Source organism: Labeo rohita, chromosome 10, assembly GCF_022985175.1.
Source record: "Labeo rohita strain BAU-BD-2019 chromosome 10, IGBB_LRoh.1.0, whole genome shotgun sequence".
NCBI classification, from domain to species: Eukaryota; Metazoa; Chordata; class Actinopteri; order Cypriniformes; family Cyprinidae; genus Labeo; species Labeo rohita.
The window spans coordinates 10111384-10133120 of NC_066878.1; the positions used below are offsets into that span (position 1 = coordinate 10111384).

A 21737-nucleotide genomic window follows, 5' to 3' on the forward strand; every position below is an offset into this window, starting at 1 on the left:
CGCAGATGTTAGAATTCATAACAGCGGTGCTCATCGTTTAGTCAGGAAAAAGTTCTATAGTGGACTTTAATGGTGCCCCCAAGTTTGAACTTCCAAAATGCAGTTTAAATGCAGCTTCAAATGGCTCTAAACAATCACAGCCGAGGACAAAGGGTCTTACCAAGCCAAACGTTTGGTCCTTTTCGAAACAAATTGACAATTTATATACTTTGTATCCTCAAACGCTCATCTTGTCTAAGGTAAAAAAAAAGGGTAAAACTGCGATGTAGAAATATTTTGATGCTGAAGAAGAAAACAAGACGGGAGTTTTTGGACATACCTGAACTGTATTGACCCAGATTCCAAAACGAGCATTAGAGGTTAAAAAGTATATAAATTGTCAATTTTTTTTCGAAAACAATCTGTCGTTTTGCTTTATAAGACCCTTCTTCTTTGGCTGGGATCGTTAGAGCCATATGAAACTGCTTTAACCACCTGGGGTCGACGGTGGCGCCGGCAACGCCAATTGCATCTTTTCATGACACGAGCAAAAATAACCTAAAATGCTTGCTCATTTTTGATCGTACATATAAGAGTAATACATCATTTAAATCTGTAGAGGATCTACTTTATTTGAGTACACTCACAATATCAACAAAACATTATGCTTTTGCGAAACAAGGAAAAACGTTTTGGAAGGTTAAACTTGGGGGCACCATTGAAGTCCACTATATGGAGAAAAATTCTGGAATGTTTTCCTCAAGAAACATAATTTCTTATCGACTGAAGAAAGTAAGATGTGGACATCTTGGATGACAAGGGGGTGAGTAAATTATTGGTAAATTTTTGTTCTGGAAGTGAACTTCTCCTTTAAGAACCAAATGTCGCTACCGTGTGTTGCTCAGGGACATGCAACATCTGATTCTGCTTTGATGTCCTTTGGAACTATTTTCACTGGACTCAAATTTGGCAATGATCCAAAGAATCTCAATTATAAAATATAATAGAGCTGCGTGCTACAATGTATCAAAGTCAAAAGTCTATTCTGTTTGTTTGTGTGGGTGTTGCACATTGTAAATCGCAATTGGTGCTTCTAAAACATAATCTAAATTTCCTGTAGAGACCCTCTTTCAGCCATTCAGTCCTTTTTCCCTTTGCACTTAGTATTATTGTATGCGCATTTCTCACAAAAGTTAGTACATAACTGTTTATTGATCCTAGTGGACTATTACTTTGGACTTTGTTTATGTAGCAAAATACAGGAAGTTACATCTTACAGACACACCTATTTGGCACTTCTCTTAAACACAAATATTGGAAACTAGTGTGATATGTACTGAAATGGCAGAAGCAAATATTTCTGTGAGCTGGGAACAGTTCAGCTGTTCGATCTGCCTAGATCTACTGAACGATCCAGTGACCATCCCCTGTGGACACAGTTACTGTATGAGCTGTATTGGACGCCACTGGGATGCAAATGCTCGTACGAGACCATACAACTGTCCTCAGTGCCGAAAGACCTTCACTCCAAGATCTGATTTAGGTAAAAATGTGGTGGTTGCTGAATTGGTGGAGAAACTAAGGAGGACAGAACTTCAGACTCCTCCCAGGACTATTCCCCAGACTGCTCACACTGTTTCTCACACTGAAGCTGGACCTGGAGATGTGGAGTGTGATGTCTGTACTGGCAGAAAATATAAAGCCATCAAATCTTTCTGTCAAATTCACTTTCAACAACATGAGAATGCCTTTGAAGGTGAGGGACACTGTTTGATTGACGCTACTGAGCAGCTCCAGAAGATGATCTGTCCAATACACAATGAGCTTTTGGAGATTTTCTGTCGTACTGACCAGATGAGCATTTGTATGCGGTGTGCGATGGGTACCCACAAAAACCATGACGTGACACCAGGAACAGAGAGAATGAATCAGGTATGGATTAGGCCAGAAGCATATTTAATAATGTGTACATGAATGCTTGGCCAGCACATGCACTTACAGACATACTTGCTTTTGGTTTGGAATCGCTTGCTGAAACATTTTAACATGCCAAGTCATGCATCTCCACACTCTTTAAAAAGACTTCAAAGTGGGGGGTTTGCAAAAGTGAATTAATATATAATATAATATGCGCATATTCAAAAACAAGGCAGCTGCTTGGTCAAATAAAGCACTTCACTATAAGTAAACAAGAATTGGCACACTGCCACAAAACAGGTTTTGCCTGACAAAAAAAAAATTAGAGTCAAAGCATTGTGTTTATTTTGATAAATTTGATCTTTTGAAGTACCAGTGACAGTGTGCCAATTCCTGTTACGCACTGAAATACAGTGGAATGCTCTGAAATACATCAGATTTAAATGAATTACTAAAGAACAAACAGAAATATGGAAAAACTAATTGAAATATGTTAAGCCAACCTGGAATGCAACCTGGAACACAACCTGGAATGCAGCACATTGGCAAAGCCAATTCACCTTTGTTTCACCAAACCAAATACATCTAATGGAATTTCTACACAAAATGTAATAAATCATTGTCCTCAATGATTCAATACATAAATGAACTTCTTTCCCAGCTTTTGAAGAACACACCACCAAGGCTTTTCAAAACTGGAGAAAAAATTGTTCATTTGTCACATCTGTGCTAGGTTTTCATGTCTTTTAATTTGAAGTTCTCTCTGGTCTTATCCACTGTTCCACAGTCTAGGCCCACCTCTGCTCTAAGTTCTAGACACGCCACTGCTTCAGAATCCGAGCAACTCCAGGAGATGATCTGTCCAATGCACAATGAGCGTCTGGAGATTTTCTGTCATACTGACCAGAAGAATATTTGTGTGGTGTACAACGTATAACCACAAAAACCATGACGTGACACCAGGAGCAAAGATAATTAATCAGGTATAAATTAGTTCAGATGTATGTAATAATATATACATGAATGCTTGGCCAGCACATGCACATACAGACATACAGTACCGGTACTTGCTTTCAGTTTTTAAATCGCTTGCCGATACATTTCAACATGCCAAGTCATGCATTGCCACACAAAGGCTGCAAAGGGGGGTTTCACAACAATGAATTAAAAAATATAATATCCACACATCTATAAATTTTAGGTGCTCGATCAAATGAAGCACTTCACTGTAAGTAAACAAGAATCAGCACATTGTCACAAAACAGGTTTTGCCTGGGGTCGAAACATTGATACCAAAGCTTTTCAAAACTGGACGAAAAATCGTTAATTTGCCACATCTGTTATAGGTTTTGTTTATGTTTTCATGTCTTTTAATTTTACGTTCTCTGTGGTCCACTGTTCCACAGTCTAGGCCCACCTCTGCTCCACGTTCTCGACACACCACAACTTCAGAATCTGAGCCCGGACCATGGAGCAGTGACAGACCCACTACTCCACGGTCTTTGCCCAGCACTGCTCCACCGTCCAGGCCCACCACTGCTCCATGGTCCAGGCCCATCAGTCCTCCATGGCTTGAGCCTGGTGGTGCTCCATATTCCAGGTCCATCACTCCTTCATATTCCAGGACCATCACTCCTCCATGGCCCGAACCTGGTGGTGCTCCATGGTCCAGGTCCATCACTCCTCCAAGGTCCAGACCTATCAGTCCTCCATGGCTTGGGCCTGGTGGTGCTCCATATTCCAGGTCCATCACTCCTCCATATTCCAGGACCATCACTCCTCCATGGCCCGAACCTGGTGGTGCTCCATGGTCCAGGTCCATCACTCCTCCATGGTCCAGACCCATCAGTCCTCCATGGCTTGAGTCTAGCAGTGCTCCATATTCCAGGCCCATCACTCCTGCATGGCCCGAGCCCAGTGGTGCTCCATGGTCCAGGCCCATCACTCCTCCATGGCTCGAGCTCGGTGGTGGTCCATATGCCAGGCCCATCACTCCTGCATGGCCCAAGCCCAGTGGTGCTCCATATTCCAGGCACACCATGCCACGGTCCAGGCCTACTTCCACTACGGGCCTGTTACATATATGTGCAACATTTCAGCCATTAATAAATAAATAGGGATTATGTCACACGGCTTTGAGTGTGTTATTGCAGTTTTACAACAGTTCAATAGAACAACAGTTTGAGTGTGTAAATAAATAAAAAACAACCAAATAGTGTGCCGCAGATTCCTTTTTCCACAGATGTAAATGTCAAGTTGACAGTTCAAAAGATGAGCCCAAGCCTCTGTTACTAATTTAAAGATGTAACTAAGGAATGCTGAGTCGCTTCTTTGAGAATGAACTGTACTATGTAGAATAGAGTATTATGAGAGAGACATGGACTGAGCAAGTATGATTACCTGCATCTGATACAGCATTCATTCCTCAGCTCAATCTCATATTCAGAACAAAACATTAGTTTAAATGTCTCCTGAGAAAAATGATATCTTTGCCATAGTATCATTTCACCTGTTAAGGGATATCCCATGATAATACTATGTTGTTGTTAAGATTAAAATGAGATACAGAATGAAACACGTATTTTAATCTATAAACTATTGAACATGACTGTAATCAGTATCTTCCAGAATGCCATCTAGATTACTCTTCAGACCTTTGTTCAGTCACTTCTCGTCGAAACTCAGGGATGTATCTTTATTATCATTGCATTTCTCAGAAATGTTGTAAAATGTAAAGCTACCGTAGCGGAAATCTGCTTAGTGACCCTCGTGGACTTTTTATGGGACTTTGTTAATGTTAAACACAAACATATCTTCCAGACACACCTGTTCTGCAGCCTTCTCTTAAACACAGAACCAGGAAACTAGTGTGACAAGTGTTGTCAAGTTGTCTTTCTTCATCTACAAGTATTCAAATGGCAGAAGCTAGACTTTATGTGAGCCGGGCAGAGTTGAGCTGTTCGATCTGTTTGGAGCTACTGAACGATCCAGTGACCATCCCCTGTGGACACAGTTACTGTATGAGCTGTATTAGACGCCACTGGGATGCAAATGCTTGTGGGATACAATACAATTGTCCTCAGTGCAGGAAGACCTTCACTCCAAGACCTGTTTTAGGGAAAAATGTCGTGGTTGCTGAAATGGTGGAGAAGCTAAAGAGGTCAGAACGCCAGCCTGCTCCCCGGACTGCTCCCCAACCTGTTCCCCAACCTGTTCCCCAGCCTGCTCAAGTTTCTCACACTGAAGCTGGACCTGGAGATGTGGAGTGTGATGTCTGTACTGGCAGAAAATATAAAGCCATAAAATCCTGTCTGGTGTGTTTGGGCTCTTTTTGTCAAATTCACTTTAAACAACATGAGAATGCCTTCAAAGGTGAGAGCCATTGTTTGATCGACGCTACTGAACAGCTCCAGGAGATGATCTGTCCAATACACAATGAGCTTTTGGAGATTTTCTGTCGTACTGACCAGATGAGTATTTGTATGCGGTGCGCAATGGATACCCACAAAAACCATGATGTGACATCAGGAGCACAGAGAATGAATCAGGTATGAATTACAAACATTTAATAATGCAACCAAGCAAATGCTTGGCCATCGCATGCATGCAAGCATAGTTGCTTTCGATTTTGGTTTTTGGTTGCTTGCCAACCCATTTCAACTAAGTTAATCATCCACTGAAGAACCCAATAAGCGCTCACAGCTGTCTATTAATACATAAAGTATAATTATGGCTTGCAAACAGTACATTACAAATGTTCTGCCTTGTGTAATAGTATGCATTTTTAAATTGACACAAATCTGAAGGATACAGTTAATTATTAATATTCTGTCATTAATTACTCATCCTCATGTCATTCCAAACTTGTAAGACCTTCGTTCATCTTCAGAATACAAATTTGGGTATTTTGATGAAATCTGAGAGCTTTGTAGCCCTGTATCAAGTGTAACTACCAAAAATTTATATTTAACTAATTTTATTAAGTCATAAACTTTCAATTACTTCATCCTGCATGCATGTGGTGCTGCAAACTTTTAACACCATTTGTTTATCTTTCAAATAATTACAAAAATTTGGAGTCAGCCTTTTCTTCAGATGAAAGTGTGCTCTTCTACTTGTAAACAAGGCGCAGCGCATCCAGGTTTTACATTAGAATGCTGGCTCCTGCATCAGCAGCACCACACGCATGTGTCGTGCCACTTTTTTGTGAATGGAGAAGAATAAACTGTTGAGTAAAGTTGTTATTTTTGTTTTCTTTGCACACAAAAAGTATTCTTGTTGCTTCATAATATTATGGTTGAACAACTGATGTCACATAGACTATTTTAAAAATGTCCTTACTATCTTTCTGGGCCTTGAACGTGTCAATGGCATTTCTGTCTATGCAGGGTCAGAAAGCTCCCGGATAATAAATGATGATTTTATATATATTAAGTTTACTAATATATTCAAGATTTATCTTAAATAATATTAATAATTAATAATATTAATAATATTACTATTAATCTTAATATCTTAATAAACATCTGAGATTTGAATACTTCAATGCTTTTTAAATGTTTTTTTGGTTGTGGGACAACAGTTTAAACCAATTCTGTAAAATGGACCATATACATCATACCAATTTGTATGAAACTTATTTTATGCACACTGCAATAAGAAACATAATGAATGAATAAAATGTATTAAAAAATAAAATGAAAAAAACCATTTTTTGGTTCAATCCTAAACAAATGTCAAATCTACCAAAACTGTGACAAGTCAAACTAATTTTTGTGCAGGTTTAATATGTGTTGAAAGTGATGTGGAAGATTTTTCTATGCATGTTCATTATTTTTTAACTTTTTTTCAGAGTTCTTCATCTTATTCGGTCCCTCCTGCACCTTTAAGTTTTGATGTTGTTTCTCATTCTGATTATGTGAAAAAACTTTCTCTAAAAGGCTAAAGAAAAAAGTGGATGATTTCCTTAATTCAGAGATACTGCTTGTATCTGGTTATGGTAGGTTGCATTCATTCAGGAATGATGCACGTAAATAAATACTACTGTTTGTGAATGTTAAATACAAAGTTGTGTCCTCACTTACAGATTACATTAAATATGTTTTTTTTTCGTAGTAATGCGCTACACATTTCCTACCGATGGACCTACGAACAGGAGTCAGATCTTACAATGTAAGTTACCCAACACACATACCCTCAAATTGTTAATAGAAAAAAGGCATGAAATAGAAATTAGGAAAACGTTTTTCTTTCTTTTTGACGTATGTACGAGTAAAATGGATGCTTGAACAAGAAAAAATGTAGCGCAGGACTTGATTTTGTCAATCATGTGGAATTGATTGGATCGTTGAAGTTTGCTATTGCTGTGATTTGATGTGAGTGACAGGTTGTCCCGCCCTCAGAGAAGAGAAAATATGTCATAAGAGAGAGGGGATGTTACTAAAAAAATTATATTTGTATCTCCCTTAGATTCACACATGCTCTCAATGGATTCAAACACAATGAATGAAACACTCCTACTGTCTGGGGGAAACCGAGTGGCTACAAACACTGGCAAAGTCCAGCTATATCCTGAGCATCCAGACAGATTTGACTGTTGGCCTCAGGTCCTGTGTAAAGAGAGTGTGTGTGGACGAGCCTACTGGGAGTTTGAGTGGAGTGGAAGAGCTGGTGTGGGTGTATCACTGGCCTATAAGAGCATCTGCAGGAAGGGAAATGGCGATGAGAGTAAATTTGGATGTAATGATCAGTCTATGAATTTGGAGTGCTCCCCTTCCAAATACACATTCTGGGACCGTAACAAAAAAACAAAACTTTATGTAAACACTTCTAAAATACAATCTAGATTAGCAGTGTATGTGGATTACAGTGCTGGATTTGTGTTCTTTTTCAGCATCTCTGACAAAATGAAACTCATCTACATAGTCCACACCAAATTCACTCAGCCCATCTATCCTGGGTTTAAGGTTTACTGTGGATCATCAGTGAAACTGTGTGATCCAGCAGTGAACTGTGCATGATTTTAATATAGATGTGAGATTCAGTAGGATGTTATGGTATTTATTTTCTGTCAATAAATCAATACTATAGTTTTTTAAAAAAGAGCAGAAAGAGAGAAATATAGATTCCAAAGTAGTTTCCAAAAAAAAAAAAATGTAATATTAGAATGATTTTTGAAGGATCATGTGACACTGAAGACTGGAGTAATGGCTGATGAAAATTCAGCTTTGCATCACAGGAATAAATTATATTTTGAAGTATATTAAGATTTTATTAAGTTAAATATTTAAAACTAGCTTTTTATGTATTTCTATAGTTGTTACAGTAGTGCCGTATTAGCAGGATGCTAACAAACTGAAATCAATTGCGAGTAGAAACTTACATGCACTTTGTATGATGAGCACTTTTTGTGTGATGCACATTGTTGTCTATATTGTATGTTCCTATATCCTATCTTAATATCCTAATGATTTTTGGCATCAAAGAAAAATTTATAATTTTGACCCATACAACATATTGTTGGCTATTGCTACAAATATACCCATGATACTTATGACTGGTTTTGTGGTCCAGAGGCACATATTACTAGCATGTGCAAATAACCAAAGAATACTCACAGAAATATTTTTTACAGTTATTTTTCATTCTTTCATTTTTAAAGTGATTCATTTTCTCCAGATTATATCCAAAGTGGTGTCAATTAAGTCCATATCAAATGTGCCAACACACATCCTGAAAAGTAAAGCCAAAACAATTCAATTGCTATCTGGTGACTGATTGCAGAAAAGGTCTAAAACCCCACTCTCTCCATGTAGACGAATGGGACATAACCCAAACTAAAAAATCAAGTTACGCTTCAAATTAATTTTTTCCCAAAGATGGTTTCCATCATTTTAGTTTGTTCTTATCATACTGGCGTATGTTGAAGTGTTTGTTTTTCTAAAAAGTCTGCTTTTAATTAGTTATTTGATGGGGTGTGGTGTCATGATTGTGAGCTTACAATTTTGGTGAGACTCTGATACCGTGGCTCCACCTCATGATTACTACTGTCCAGGGGTCCAAATGAATCACGACTGCGCAAGCTCAGGCTCCAAATTACATAATTGGAGCAAGATGACACTATACTTTGTTGGCTTCAATTTTCTATAGTGGAAAGAAAGTGGAGACATGTTGTCCATCTTTTTTACAGTCTATGGCACATATGAGTTACTGAATCATACACTGAACCGATTCTGTCAGAAATCCTGAATCTTTCAGTAACAACACATAGAGATGCATTTTTGTGCAGTATTTAAAGGGATAGTTCACCCAAAAATGACAGTTCTGTCATTAATTACTTACCCTCATGTCGCTCCAAACTCGCAAGACCTTCATTCATCTTCTGAACACAAATTAAGATATTTTTGATGAAAGACAAGAGCTTTCTGACCCTGCATATAGATAGCAAGGGTATTACCACGGCCAAGGCACAGAAACGCAGTAAGGACATCATTAAAATAGTCCATGTGACATTACTGGTTCAACTAGCTACGAGAATACTTTTTGTGCGCAAAGAAACCGTAGAACAACCATGTGCTGGGCCTTATTTACGAGCAGAGGAACGCTCACACATGCGCCGTGGTGCTCTCATTAATGGTGTCTATGGTGACGCATAGGAAAAGAATGGTTGAATAAAGTCAGTGTTTTTATTTTATATGCACACAAAAAGTATTCACATAGCTTCACAAAATTACGGTTGAACCACTGATGCCACATGGATCATGTTAACAATGTCCTACTACATTTCTGTGCCTTGATCATGGTAGGACCCTTGCTGTCTAAAGAGGTCAGAAATCTCTCGGATTTCATCAAAAATATCTTAATTTGAACAAAGGTCTTACATGGGTTTGATCGACCTGATGGTCAGTTCATCTGAATGGATGCGCAGCGTACCTGTATTTGACGAGCTGTAAACTCCAGTGTGAAGGCACACGACTAGCCGTCACTTTTTCTCACACACCCAAAGAAAGATACAGAGCGACAGAGTCTTATACCATGCAGAATTGACGCGCTACGTGTAAACGATATTCTTTGTTGTATTTTCCTCTCAAAACAACGGAGCTCCTTTGGAATACTTCAGCTTTTAAGAACTGCTGGTTTCTCCGGTAGTAGGCGGAGCTAATGTGCAAACAGCAATCTCACTGGCTGGCGCTCACCTATTATCGTCCCTGTTTTGATTACAGCAAATCAGTTAGAGCGAACGCAGACAACGTGATTAATATTCATGAACCCAGCAGCTCATTAAACCTTAGTGTGTTTAATATTGTTATTAATAGTAGAATTCGTGGTAGTAACAAGACGTTCATAGAAACACTAAATTACAAACAATATCACCACCAGTCCTAAGTTCAGTCAACATGACAAACATGCATTCATACATGGTTATTCTAATTACTAAAGTTCTAATGGCTAAAGTTGAATGCTAATTATAATTATAATATTATATCAGATATTTAATATTGGTCTGGCGAGTAAACTAAAAATGTAATTAATTTCATTTAAATTTCATTCATTTAACATATTTAATATTGGGGTCATCCAAGTTATTTAATATATTTAATTTTTTTTTTTTTTTTTTTTTTTTTAAAAAGCAACACAATAGTTACTTTCCCTGGTAATTAGTTACTTTTATAATGATGTAACTCTGTTACTAACTATTTGGGAGAAGTAACTAGTAACTATAACTAATTACTTTTCAAAGTAACATTCCCAACACTGCCCACAACAACATTAAAATAGTGTAGATTAGTGTACAATGTTTTATATTTATTTTATAGTTATATTAAATTAGATTTTTTTTTAAGTAACGCAATAGTTACTTTGCCTGGTAATTAGTTACTTTTATAATGATGTAACTCAGTTACAAACTCAGTTACTATTTGTGAGAAGTAACTAGTAACTATAACTAATTACTTTTTTAAAGGTAAGTGCCCAACACTGGTTACAACATTAAAGTTCTTGCTCCTGTAATACTGCATAGATTTAGCTCATGACAGAGGTTCTTTTAATTCACATTACAGTTCTGAAACAATAATTACTTCGCCAAATTAAAGCTAGAAGAGGCAGTTTCTGCGCTACTAGTGTCGCGTAGCAAAGCTACAAAAATAAAGCATGTTTTCAAACAACCTTTGCTGTACCTCACGTCTCCCTCAACTTCACAAACACATACCTTACAAGTCTATAAGTGAAGACATGTCTCAAAAGCTAAGCTACTTTTGATAAAAGGTCCAACATATTAGTAATACATTTGGCTTGGAGTAATGTACCTGTCGAGAAGAACCTCTGCAATCTACTCCATCAACTTCCTCAATATTGTAAAAACTCTGCTAGTGTTTTCCCTTGTTTGTCTCTGTGTATCTTGGCAAGTTTTAGAATATTGGCTTGCATTTCTGTGACAGAATCAATCATTTCTTTTTCCACATCAGCTAAACGCCATCTGGCTCAACCTGCTACAGTAGCCACGCCCCAAACTCTCTCTATTGGCTGTGCGGAGGTATGCAAATACTTAAGTTGCCAGGCAGACAGGACATCACATCATTGTATTCGGTCCTGAGCTTTCCACAGAAGATGAATATTTATATATTTAGACCTTTAATTATTAATTGCTATCAGAATGTAAAGAGACTTTCAACTAGGATAACAAAATAACAGTATCCACATTTAACTTCCAACTTCTACTGTATTAACTAAACTGAACTTTTTGTAAACAGTACTTAATATAAAATGTGCATAGGGTTAAGGTGTGCGTTGATTTGACTAGAAACACCAGAGAAGGGAAATGTAAAGCATCTTCCATTAACGGACGAGACTTCAGGAAAAAGGTGTATAAAAAGTGTTTTTAGAAAAAAAAAGACTACCCTAGCTTCAAGAGACTATCTTTATGATGTTTATCATTACAGAAAAAAAAAGAAAACCGTTCACCCACTACAGGACGCTGATTTGCAGCAATGGGGAATTCATTGTTGTCATTTTGTGTACTGCTAGGACTCCACCACTAGAGGTAGATGCACACACAGGGTTAAAACAGACATAAATTAATGATCATAAGTTTTAAACCTGTGTTTTCTGACACGAGTTCAAATCCCTTTCCCAAAATTATTCCCATCATCTGTTCACTTTTTCCCTCACTCACTTTTCAATGCCAGACAGCATGAGATAAATGCAGATGAGATTCTTGGGAGCTTTTAAAACGTTCCCATCTGGCTTTGACTTGTCCAAAGGACTGCCTGAGGCCTGAATCACGAGTTCCAGCTTAAAGCTGTCAGAATCCAGATATGGACAGCAGCCCGGTGATAAAAAAACTGGCAGGAGATTGAACAGTTACAGTATGGTTAGTCATCACCCTTTCATCTGATTCCCCAGTAGCATTCTACAGATAATGAACAACCTGTTTTTGAGGACAAACCAACTGAGCACCTGAGAAAGTGATGGTGTAATTTAATAAAAAAAGCTTTGTTCTGTCACTTAAAAAGATTCATACTGAGCTGTAGTGATAAAAATATGTAGCGTTTGCAGAATATGTGCATAAATCATTTGCCATATAATGTAGATGTTTTATATGTAATGCATCTAAACACTTCCAGATGATCATACCGTTGTGAGGGCCTCCGATTCTCTTCTTTCTATCTCTGTAAATGCAGAAGGTCCTTCTTAGGCGTGCAGGGCTCTCACGGAGGGGGCGGATCCATAGGAAGCAGGTTGATTCTCTCTCTGTATTAATCTCTGTTAGTGTGTCATTGTGTGTGTTTGAGACAGAAAGAGAAGGGGAGGGCTGCTATAAAGGCCGGTTCCCTGTTGCTCGCTCCCATTCTTTCTGTTTTTTCAGCAGGTTTGATCTGCAGGGGATACTCCGGTATGATACTCCTATTTACGGCCACCTTTACCATCTTGGTGCTGTCCACCCTGGACCAGGTGGAGTCTTCAGCGTATGACAAGATAGTCACACACAGTCGCATCAGGGCTAAAAATGAAGGGTAAGGGTTGATTGTTTTAAGGATTCACCTTTGCTGGCTGGGAACAAGGTTGTCAGTTATGTTAATATTGTTAATGACAAATATAAAATTACATATTACAAATCTGGTGTTTAAATGCTAATTAAATGTTTAACATATGCATAAAATTCATAAATACATAAAATGATTTTCATTTCTTGGTCATTAATGAAGTATAAAAAATTGTGAAATGTAGCATTTGAACTTGTGCAATTTTTTTCCCCACTCAGATAATGCTGATATGTAATATTTTTGAATGGGAAAAAGTATTAAATTACAAAACTGGATGAAATTGGATTAAATTAAAAAAAGAAAATACAAAACTAGTATTTTCACTTCAGCGTTTTTTAGATCTTTAATTTATCTTACATACAGTATGAATTTATGCTCATTTAAATAATTAATCTTTATAAATAACAGTATTTTATTATTTTTTTTTTTGTGTATGTAATTGAAACTAATGCTGAAAAATTACATTAATTTTTTTTTTAAATATTATTAAATAACACAAACGCATAAACATGTGATTTAGGAATGCAAAATATTTTAATCTATTTTATTTATTAACCATACGTGTATTTCTAAAACATAAATAGTCTAAAAAGTAATTTTCGCTTTGTTCAGTCAGCAATTTAAAGCAATTTGTCAGGACTTCTATATAATCACCTGCCTAATGGAACACCCTGTGGCCTGTAAGTCTGTCATGTATGCAGTTATCAACCACCTCCAGAGGGTTTTTTGTAATGCATATGCTCCCTCCGCTCTTTTTCCAGGCCCAATGTGTGCGCTTTACAGCAGGTCATGGGGACCAAGAAAAAGTACTTCAGCACATGCAGGAATTGGTACAACAAATCCATCTGTGGCAAAAAGGCGTAAGTTATCCATCACTTTTCACTCTGCTTTAGCTGGATTTCTGCCCATGGAGGTCAGGGGTCACCGTGAGACAGCACCTGTGGTTCTAAATGAAAATGTTGGACATGCTGGTGATGGATTACATTTGGTTCGGTGCTGTAGGGTTTGTCCAGTGAAAGTGAATGAAGCAGAAGCATTTGAAGCTGTTTTGTACTCTTCATACTGATCAGTTTTGTTCTTTGTTTTGCATTAGTAATGGTTGAAAACAAGTTGGATTTTGGCCAAAACGAGCTGGTCCAGAGCATAAATACTCCCTAGAGCAATAGAATTTTTGATACAGAAACATATGACACTCTTTGGAGCTCTTATCTCAGCTCGCAGCAGGATGAAACATCAGTTGTCAGCCGAGTGCACCTTACTGTACTTGTTTATAGCAGATAAACCGCAGCTCATGCACGCTTGACATGTTTATTGTTGCTCCAGTGGCTTCTCTCTCTGTTTTCTTCACGAAAGCTACACTAATTTACTGCATGTTCACTGAGAGGATGATGTAAGCGTGTTTCTGGGCTCTGTGAGAGCATGATGGAGGTCTTAAGGGACTGGAGACTAGTAATTGGCAGGCAAAACTTTTCAGGCTCAACTCAGCCTTTCCACTGGCAGAGATGTGCTGTGTGAAAGAAAAGAGAAAACCTTTGGCCCCAGGAAACGTCTGTGTTTGGCTGTACGGTTTTTGTTCTGTCATTCTGTTTTTTTGATCTTAGGTATCTCCATATGTTGTATTTCCATATTTTATGGGGACATTCCATAGACATAGTAGTTTTTATACTGTACAAATTGTATTTTCCTTTCCCTTTACCTTTACCCTACCCTTCACACAAAACTTTCAGCATTTATAGATTTTTTTAAAATATTCATTCTATATGATTTATAGGCTGTTCTCCTAATGGGACCAAAAATGTCCTAACAAGGTCAACATTTACTGGTATTACTATCCTGTGTTTGGTCCCCATAATGTAGGGAATACCACACACACACACATTTGTTTTTGTGAATTGTGGGGACTTTCCATAGACTTCTATAGTTTTTATACTGACCAAATGATATTGTCAATCCCCTAACCCAACCCTAACCCTAAACCTACCCCTTACAGAAAACCTGTTTGCATTGTTACATTTTCAGATAAACATCATTTACTATTTTTAATCATTTTTTACATTTGGTCCCCACAATGTAGCATAAACAAGTACACACACACAGATACCGGTCAAAAATTTAAAATAATTACTTTTTTTTTTACTTATGTTCACCAAGGCTGGATTTATTTGATAAAAAATACAGTATAAACAGTGTGCATAATAATAATAAAAATATAAAACATGTGAATAATATTGTGAAATATGATTACAATTTTAAAAGAACTGATTTCTATTTTAATACATTTTGAAACGTAATTTATTCCTGTGATGGAAAAGCTGAATTTTCAGTGAATGTTCTGTGAATTCTTCAGTGCTATTGTAATGCTGCTTTGATTGTGATCAGTTATTGGTGCTCAGTATTATTATTTAAGTTGAATGCAGTTTGTGCTGATTAGTTTTTTTTGTGGGAACAGTGATAGATTTTTGCGATGAATTGAAAGTTCAAAAGAACAAAACTTGAAACAGAACAATTTGTAATATTATAAACATCTTTACTGTCACTCTTGATGAGTTTAATGCTTCCTAGTTTAATAAAAGTAATTTATTTTCATTAATTTTCATACCCCAAACTTGTAAATGTATATATACAAAATATATGTTTTATATTTTATCTAAAGCAATGCATTCATATATCTTAGATGATAATACACTACCAGTCAAAAGTTTTTGAACAGGAAGATTTTTATTGTTTGTTTTTTTTTAAGTCTCACCAAGCCTGCATTTATTTGAATTATTTATTTGAAGTACAGCAAAAACAGTAAAATTTTAAAATATATTTACTACGTAAAATAAGTTTTCTATTTGAGTATATTTTAAAATGTCATTTATTCCAGTGCTTTCAAAGCTTAATTGAATTGCTCCAGTCACACAATCCTTCATAAATCATTCTAATATTCTGATTTGCCACTCAAAAAACATTTATTATTATTATGTTGAAAACAGCTGAGTAGAATTTTTTTTTAGTTTTTTTTTGATGAATGGAACGTTCAAACAACATTTATCTGAAATAGAAATATTTTGTAACATTATAAATGTCTTTATCATTACTTTTGAACAATTTAAAGAATCCTTGCTAAATAAAAGTATTAATTTCTGGAATTTCTTCTGGAATTTCTTATACTGACTATAAGCTTTTGAATGGTATAGTGTATAATGTTACAAAAGCTTTTTATTTCAGATAAATGCTGATCTTTGGATCCTTCTATTCATCAAAAAATCCTGAAAAAAACTTACTCAGCTGTTTTAAATATTGATAATAATAATAATAATAATAATAAAATGTTTATTTAACAGCAAATTTAGCATATTAGAATGATTTCTGAAGGATCATGTGACACTGAAGACTGGATTAATGATGCTGAAAATTTAGCTTTGATTACAGGAATAAATTAATTTATATTAATTTATTTTACATTAAAAAAAAAAAAAAATATATATATATATATATATATAGAAAGCAGTTATTTTAAAAAGTAAAAAAAAAAATCACAATATTACTGCTTTTACAGTATTTTGGATCAAATCAATGCAGGCTTGGTGAGCATGGTTTGTATGGGTGTGGTCTCAGTACATTTGGTTGTGTGTGTGTGCGTTTAATCGTGCAGCAGCATGTTCTTCTTCATAAATTGATTTTGGAAGAGAGAAAACAAAAAAGCTCAGCTCCTTTTTTTAAGCTTTAAATTATTTCATACCTGTTTCCTTCAGTTTATCTTTCTCATGAGGTACTTATAAAAAGAGAATTATACAAAACTACAGTGAGTCTCCTGGGAACTTTAATCAATCTTCTGTGAGATTTATGACAACTGTCACCCTTTCTCAACTGCAGCGTTGTTTTTCTCCTGGATTTCTTCCAGCATAGCTGCAGCCCCTCTGGTCACTGTAGGAAACATATGAAAGCAATTTTGAATGTGTCTGCTGGGAGGTCAATAACAAAAGTCTCCCCCCACTTCCCCCTGACTAAACTCTGGGCAGCAGTAGGTCCGGAGCTGCCCAGCTTGCTGTCTCTGCTTTGGCCGCATCAGGGAAAGTCTGAGTCAAGCCTCTCTCTGGGGTCCTGCTGGCTTTCCTTTTTCCTTCCTTTACCGACACTGGGATCATTGTTCAGTGTCAGGGGATGAACTCCTCCACAGCTGCAATGTCTGTGCCTCCAGACACTATCACGATGATAAAAAAAGACAAATAGAGCAATTGAATCTGTGCAGTATCAGGTGTGTGCTTCCAACCATATCGCTGTCTGACAAAGAGCAGGGCTACATGGCACGATAATTCTCAGAATCACAGATCGCTCACTAAAACTAGTGAGGAATAGTATTAGTCATGGGAGAATTACATGCACGGAATCTGCAAACAGCTGTTAGAAAGCCTCTTTACTCTTTTTTTTAGTGCATTCGAACAACTTTTAGGCCTGCGGCCAACATTTAAAGTGGTGTGTTTACTCTTAATAAATATCTAAAAAGATAGATTTAAATATAAATGAAAATCAAAGTAGTTTATCTTACCTTGTTTTTTTCTTGTCCCCTCTCTTTTGGATGCAGATTTGGCATCAAAAGTCAAGAGATTTCAGTTTAAACTCAAGAATTTGTACTTGAAAATAGACTTTTTGTTAAATTAATATGTCTGCTACTTTCTCATTTGTATCAGATTTTACATTCCCTAAGAAATTTAATGAGAAACATCCACAAAAAAGTTGATACTTGCATGAAGACCACCCGAGCCACCTTTTGAGCAATAAAATTTCCCTCTGAGAGCAGATATCAACCTGTACGCTCATGATGTGTTCAATAAACCGCTGGAACACTTCAAATTTTTCCCCACTGCATGCCAGATATACTATACCAGTTGAATTTACTGTTAAAAAATAAACATCAATCATACTGTCAAAACAGCCCAGAGGCAGGTGACCTCACACGTTTCAGACAGTACACTTTCTCTGTCAGGGCTGGCTCAGATTTGGCTTGTTGCCTTCTTATGTTGTCAAATTTTTGAGGATTTGCCGATGAGGCAATACTGTGGAAGGTTTAGTTTTCCTGTCAACATTCCAAGGAGAAATTATACAGTAATAGCCTCTTGTCTTACTGTATTTTTTGCTCATTGAGTATGTACAGAGAGGGTCTTTTAGTGTCTTATCTAATTTATTAGATGGTGTTTTCTAAGTCTTAAAGCGATAGTTCACCCAAAAATGAGGTGTCTATGACTTTCTTCTTTCAGACAAATACAATCGGAGTTATATTAAAGGTCCACTGAAGTGCTTTGAAACACGCAGGCTTATTCTATGTGTTCATGTAATTTCAACTGAAACAGGAAGATAGCCCTGCCTCCTTTTTTTAAATAGCCAATAGCGTCTCATTTATATGACAGCTTGGGCCAGTTGAGCCTGGTAAAACTGCGTTTGACAGCGTATGACAGCCACAGTCTCATCCATATCACTATTAAAATATAGCATTCTGTGTAGAATTCAAATGGTTCCGATACGTTTTGTGGTCTGCGCTGACTCGCGCATAAGATCCGCTCTGTTATATCGTCTTTCTGGGCCGGAGCAGGAAGTGTGCGTAATGCTTCTTGTGATACAACGCAAAAGCAGATTTTATTCGCCCCAACGGAATGAATTTTTACACTGTCTGAATCGTTCCTATCTCCTATAGAGTGCACTAGGTGCCATTTACTGTACAGAAAATACAAATTCAGTGAGCAAGTGACCAATTTCAGATGCTGCTTCAGGGTCTATTTAGAGTGAAGGGGGCGGGACGCGATGGATTCTAGAGAGGATTCTTTGATTGGACAGAAAGTTTGGTGAGAAGCTTAAGTGCAGGGTGATGTCATCAAAATCGTTGATCCATATTACCGTAAGTTTAAATGATTATATCTTATAAATGCGAATTTTGTCATTGTTATGGAGCACACCCGCTTACAGATTAAGGCTAATCTGTATTTATACTAAAAGCCAAAAAAGCTTCAATTTTGATTTCATTGGGGACTTTTAAAAAATATCCTGGCTCTTTCAAGCTTTATAATGGCAGTGAATGGGTTGAGATTTTGAGAAGTCCAATAAAGTGCATCCGTCCATCATAAAAAGTACTCCACATGGCTCCAGGGGGTTAATAAAGGCCTTCTGAAGTGAAACAATGTTTATGTATGAAAAATATCCACATTTAAAACTTTATAAACCATAATCTCTAGCTTCCACTAACTGTCATTAGGACACTTTTTTGGGGCTTCAAAATCTTCAAAGACAGTTATCAAACTATTAACATAATTTGAATATGAAGTTCATGATACAGCTTTAATAGTTTGACTCTTTCTATGCAGGATGGTCTTATATGAGTGCTGTCCGGGTTATATGAAGTTAGAAGGGAAGCATGGGTGCCCTGCAGGTCAGTATTCATTTATTCCATCAATAGAAATATTACGTAGTATTTTACCAAGCAGTATGACTTGAGGTGTCATCGCGTCTGTAGCGCACATGCCGAAGGTTAATACATATGGTTATTTTTATAGTTAAATGGTTAAGCACCAGCAATTATCACACGTTTGACTTCAGTTCAAGGTCATGCTTAGATTAAATGTCAGGTTATTCATTGGCTATGAGTTCAGTTGAGGAGAACATTAGCTTTTGCTCTCTAAACAAAATTCAGACCCAGCTGGCTATACTTCTACATGAAGTTAATTGGCCACAACTAGGCTTGAATGAGGATTTGACATTTACCTCATGTGAAATGTATGTGCTGTATTGCAACTCTACTGAGTCTGTGCGTGTGACTCTCTTTTGTTTATTTCCTTTCAATTTTGCTTCACCACTTAGTGGCTCCTATTGACACTGTTTATGGCACCCTGGATCTGGTGAATGCCAAGATCACCAAGAAATACTCGGATCAATCCAAAATGAAGGAAGAACTTGATGGAGCGGGAACTTACACAATGTTTGCGCCCAGCGACGATGCTTGGACAGAGTTAGATCCAGTGAGTCCAATTCCCTGTCACGATATACTTCATTCGAGCCACAGTATTTGCATGCTATGTTTAAATCGGTGATCGAATGTGCGTGTTTTTAATAAGTAAAGCACTGAATGGAACTTATTAAAAAGAAATAAATTGAGGACTATTCCATCATGCTGTCTTATTTCCCCAGTGAAATAATCATTTTAGTGTTGTTTCTCTATTTCCAGACATCGAAAGCTGCCTTGGTCAGCAGTGGAAACATTGAGCTCCACAATGCACTCCACTATCACATGGTCAACAAACGTCTTCTCACCAAGGACCTGAAGAATGATATGACTCTAGAGTCCATGTATAACAAACAAGGCCTCTATATCAATCATTACTCAAATGGAGTATGTTTCTGTTTTCTTTCATATTTTCCAATACATTTTCTAGTTTTGGGTTAACTTTCCTCAGCTACATACAGTTTTCAAGTCACTAAACTCTTTTTCAACAATTTTGCAGGTTGTCACCGTGAACTGTGCCAGGATCATTCACGGCAACCAGGTGGCCACTAATGGCGTTGTTCATGTCATTGATCGGGTCATCAGCGTCGTAAAAAAAACGATCAAGGACGTGATCGAAACCGACGACGATCTGGCTTCACTTAGTGTATGTGTTATTATACCCATGGTTTTATAAACAAACATATACACCTTGCAGAATCCACAATTATTTTACCAAAATAAGAGGGTTCATACAAAATGCATGTTATTTTTTATTTAGTACTGACCTGAATAAGTGATTTCCCATAAAACATTTCCATATAGTGCACAACAGAAAATAATATTTGAAATTATAAAAATGACCCCGTTCAAAAGTTTACATACGCTTGATTCTTAATACTATGTTGTTACCTGAGTTTTTTGTTTAGCGATAGTTGTTTATGAGTCCCTTGTTTGTCCTGAACAAAACTTTAGGTCCCACAAATTCTTTGGCTTTCAGCATTTTTGTGTATTTGAACCCTTTTCAACATAGACTCTATGATTTTGAGATCCATCTTTTCACACTGAGGACAGCTGAGGGACTCATATGCAACTATTACAGAAGGTTCAAATGCTCACCAGAAGGAAAAACAATGCATTAGGAGCCAAAGGTGTAAACTTTTGAACAGAATAAACATTTTTCTTATTTTGCCTAAATATTATATTTTTTTATTTATTACTGCACTTCAAAAGCTACAGAAGATATTTAAGACTACTTCAAATTACCCTGATCTTTAAATTCCAAAAGTTTTCACCCCCTTGACTCTTAATGTATTTTGTTTCCTTCTGAAGTATTGAGCATTTGAACCTTCTGTAATAGTTGCATATGAGTCCTGAAATAAAATAAAATAGCATGCAATTTGTATGATCTCTCTTAATTTGGTAAAATAATTAACATTTGGCAGATTCTGCAAACCTCTGACCTCAAATAAATGACCAAAACTCTTTGGAAACTTACTAAACTTCTGACAGGAACCATCACAGATAAAGTGATAAATAAATATAACATTCCCAGAACGTTTTGGAAACGTTTTGTTTGTGATGTCTTTTATAGGCAGTTGTTTTGAGATCAAGTCTCCAGGATCAACTGGGAAAGCCCGGACACTACACACTTTTTGCTCCAACCAACAACGCCTTTGGAAAAATAGACAGAGATGTCTTGGAGAGACTTATGGGTGACACAACTGTACTTCAAGGTAAAGACAGGCCACAGCCACAGAACATAATTTAGTAAGAAAAGGATTTGTGCTGAAGTGGATGGAGTCTTGATGCACTACAAATGTACACTAGCAGTCAAAAGTTTT

At 36.8% G+C, this 21737-nt stretch overlaps 2 protein-coding genes and 1 pseudogene across 2 annotated transcripts in view; all 3 read left to right on the forward strand.

The window, feature by feature from the left end:
* Nucleotides 1–1291: 1291 nt before the first annotated feature.
* On the forward strand, nt 1292–3410 carry LOC127172322 (E3 ubiquitin-protein ligase TRIM47). The gene is made up of 3 exons (XM_051121578.1): nt 1292–1911; nt 2684–2879; nt 3303–3410. Exons 1-2 carry the CDS (start codon nt 1321–1323, stop codon nt 2831–2833), a joined length of 741 nt encoding a protein of 246 aa, XP_050977535.1. The 5' UTR covers nt 1292–1320; the 3' UTR covers nt 2834–2879; nt 3303–3410.
* A 1305-nt stretch (nt 3411–4715) lies between these two features.
* Nucleotides 4716–8630, forward strand: LOC127172310 (E3 ubiquitin-protein ligase RNF135-like; annotated as a pseudogene).
* A 4071-nt stretch (nt 8631–12701) lies between these two features.
* Nucleotides 12702–21737, forward strand: part of postna (periostin, osteoblast specific factor a) — a 28232-nt gene continuing 19196 nt past the window's right edge. Inside the window, exons 1-7 of the mRNA XM_051121725.1 lie at nt 12702–12908; nt 13700–13798; nt 19280–19344; nt 19773–19930; nt 20137–20301; nt 20414–20560; nt 21488–21629. Coding sequence (XP_050977682.1) covers nt 12790–12908; nt 13700–13798; nt 19280–19344; nt 19773–19930; nt 20137–20301; nt 20414–20560; nt 21488–21629 — 895 coding nt within the window. The 5' untranslated portion in view covers nt 12702–12789. The remainder of the gene's footprint in view (nt 12909–13699; nt 13799–19279; nt 19345–19772; nt 19931–20136; nt 20302–20413; nt 20561–21487; nt 21630–21737) is intronic.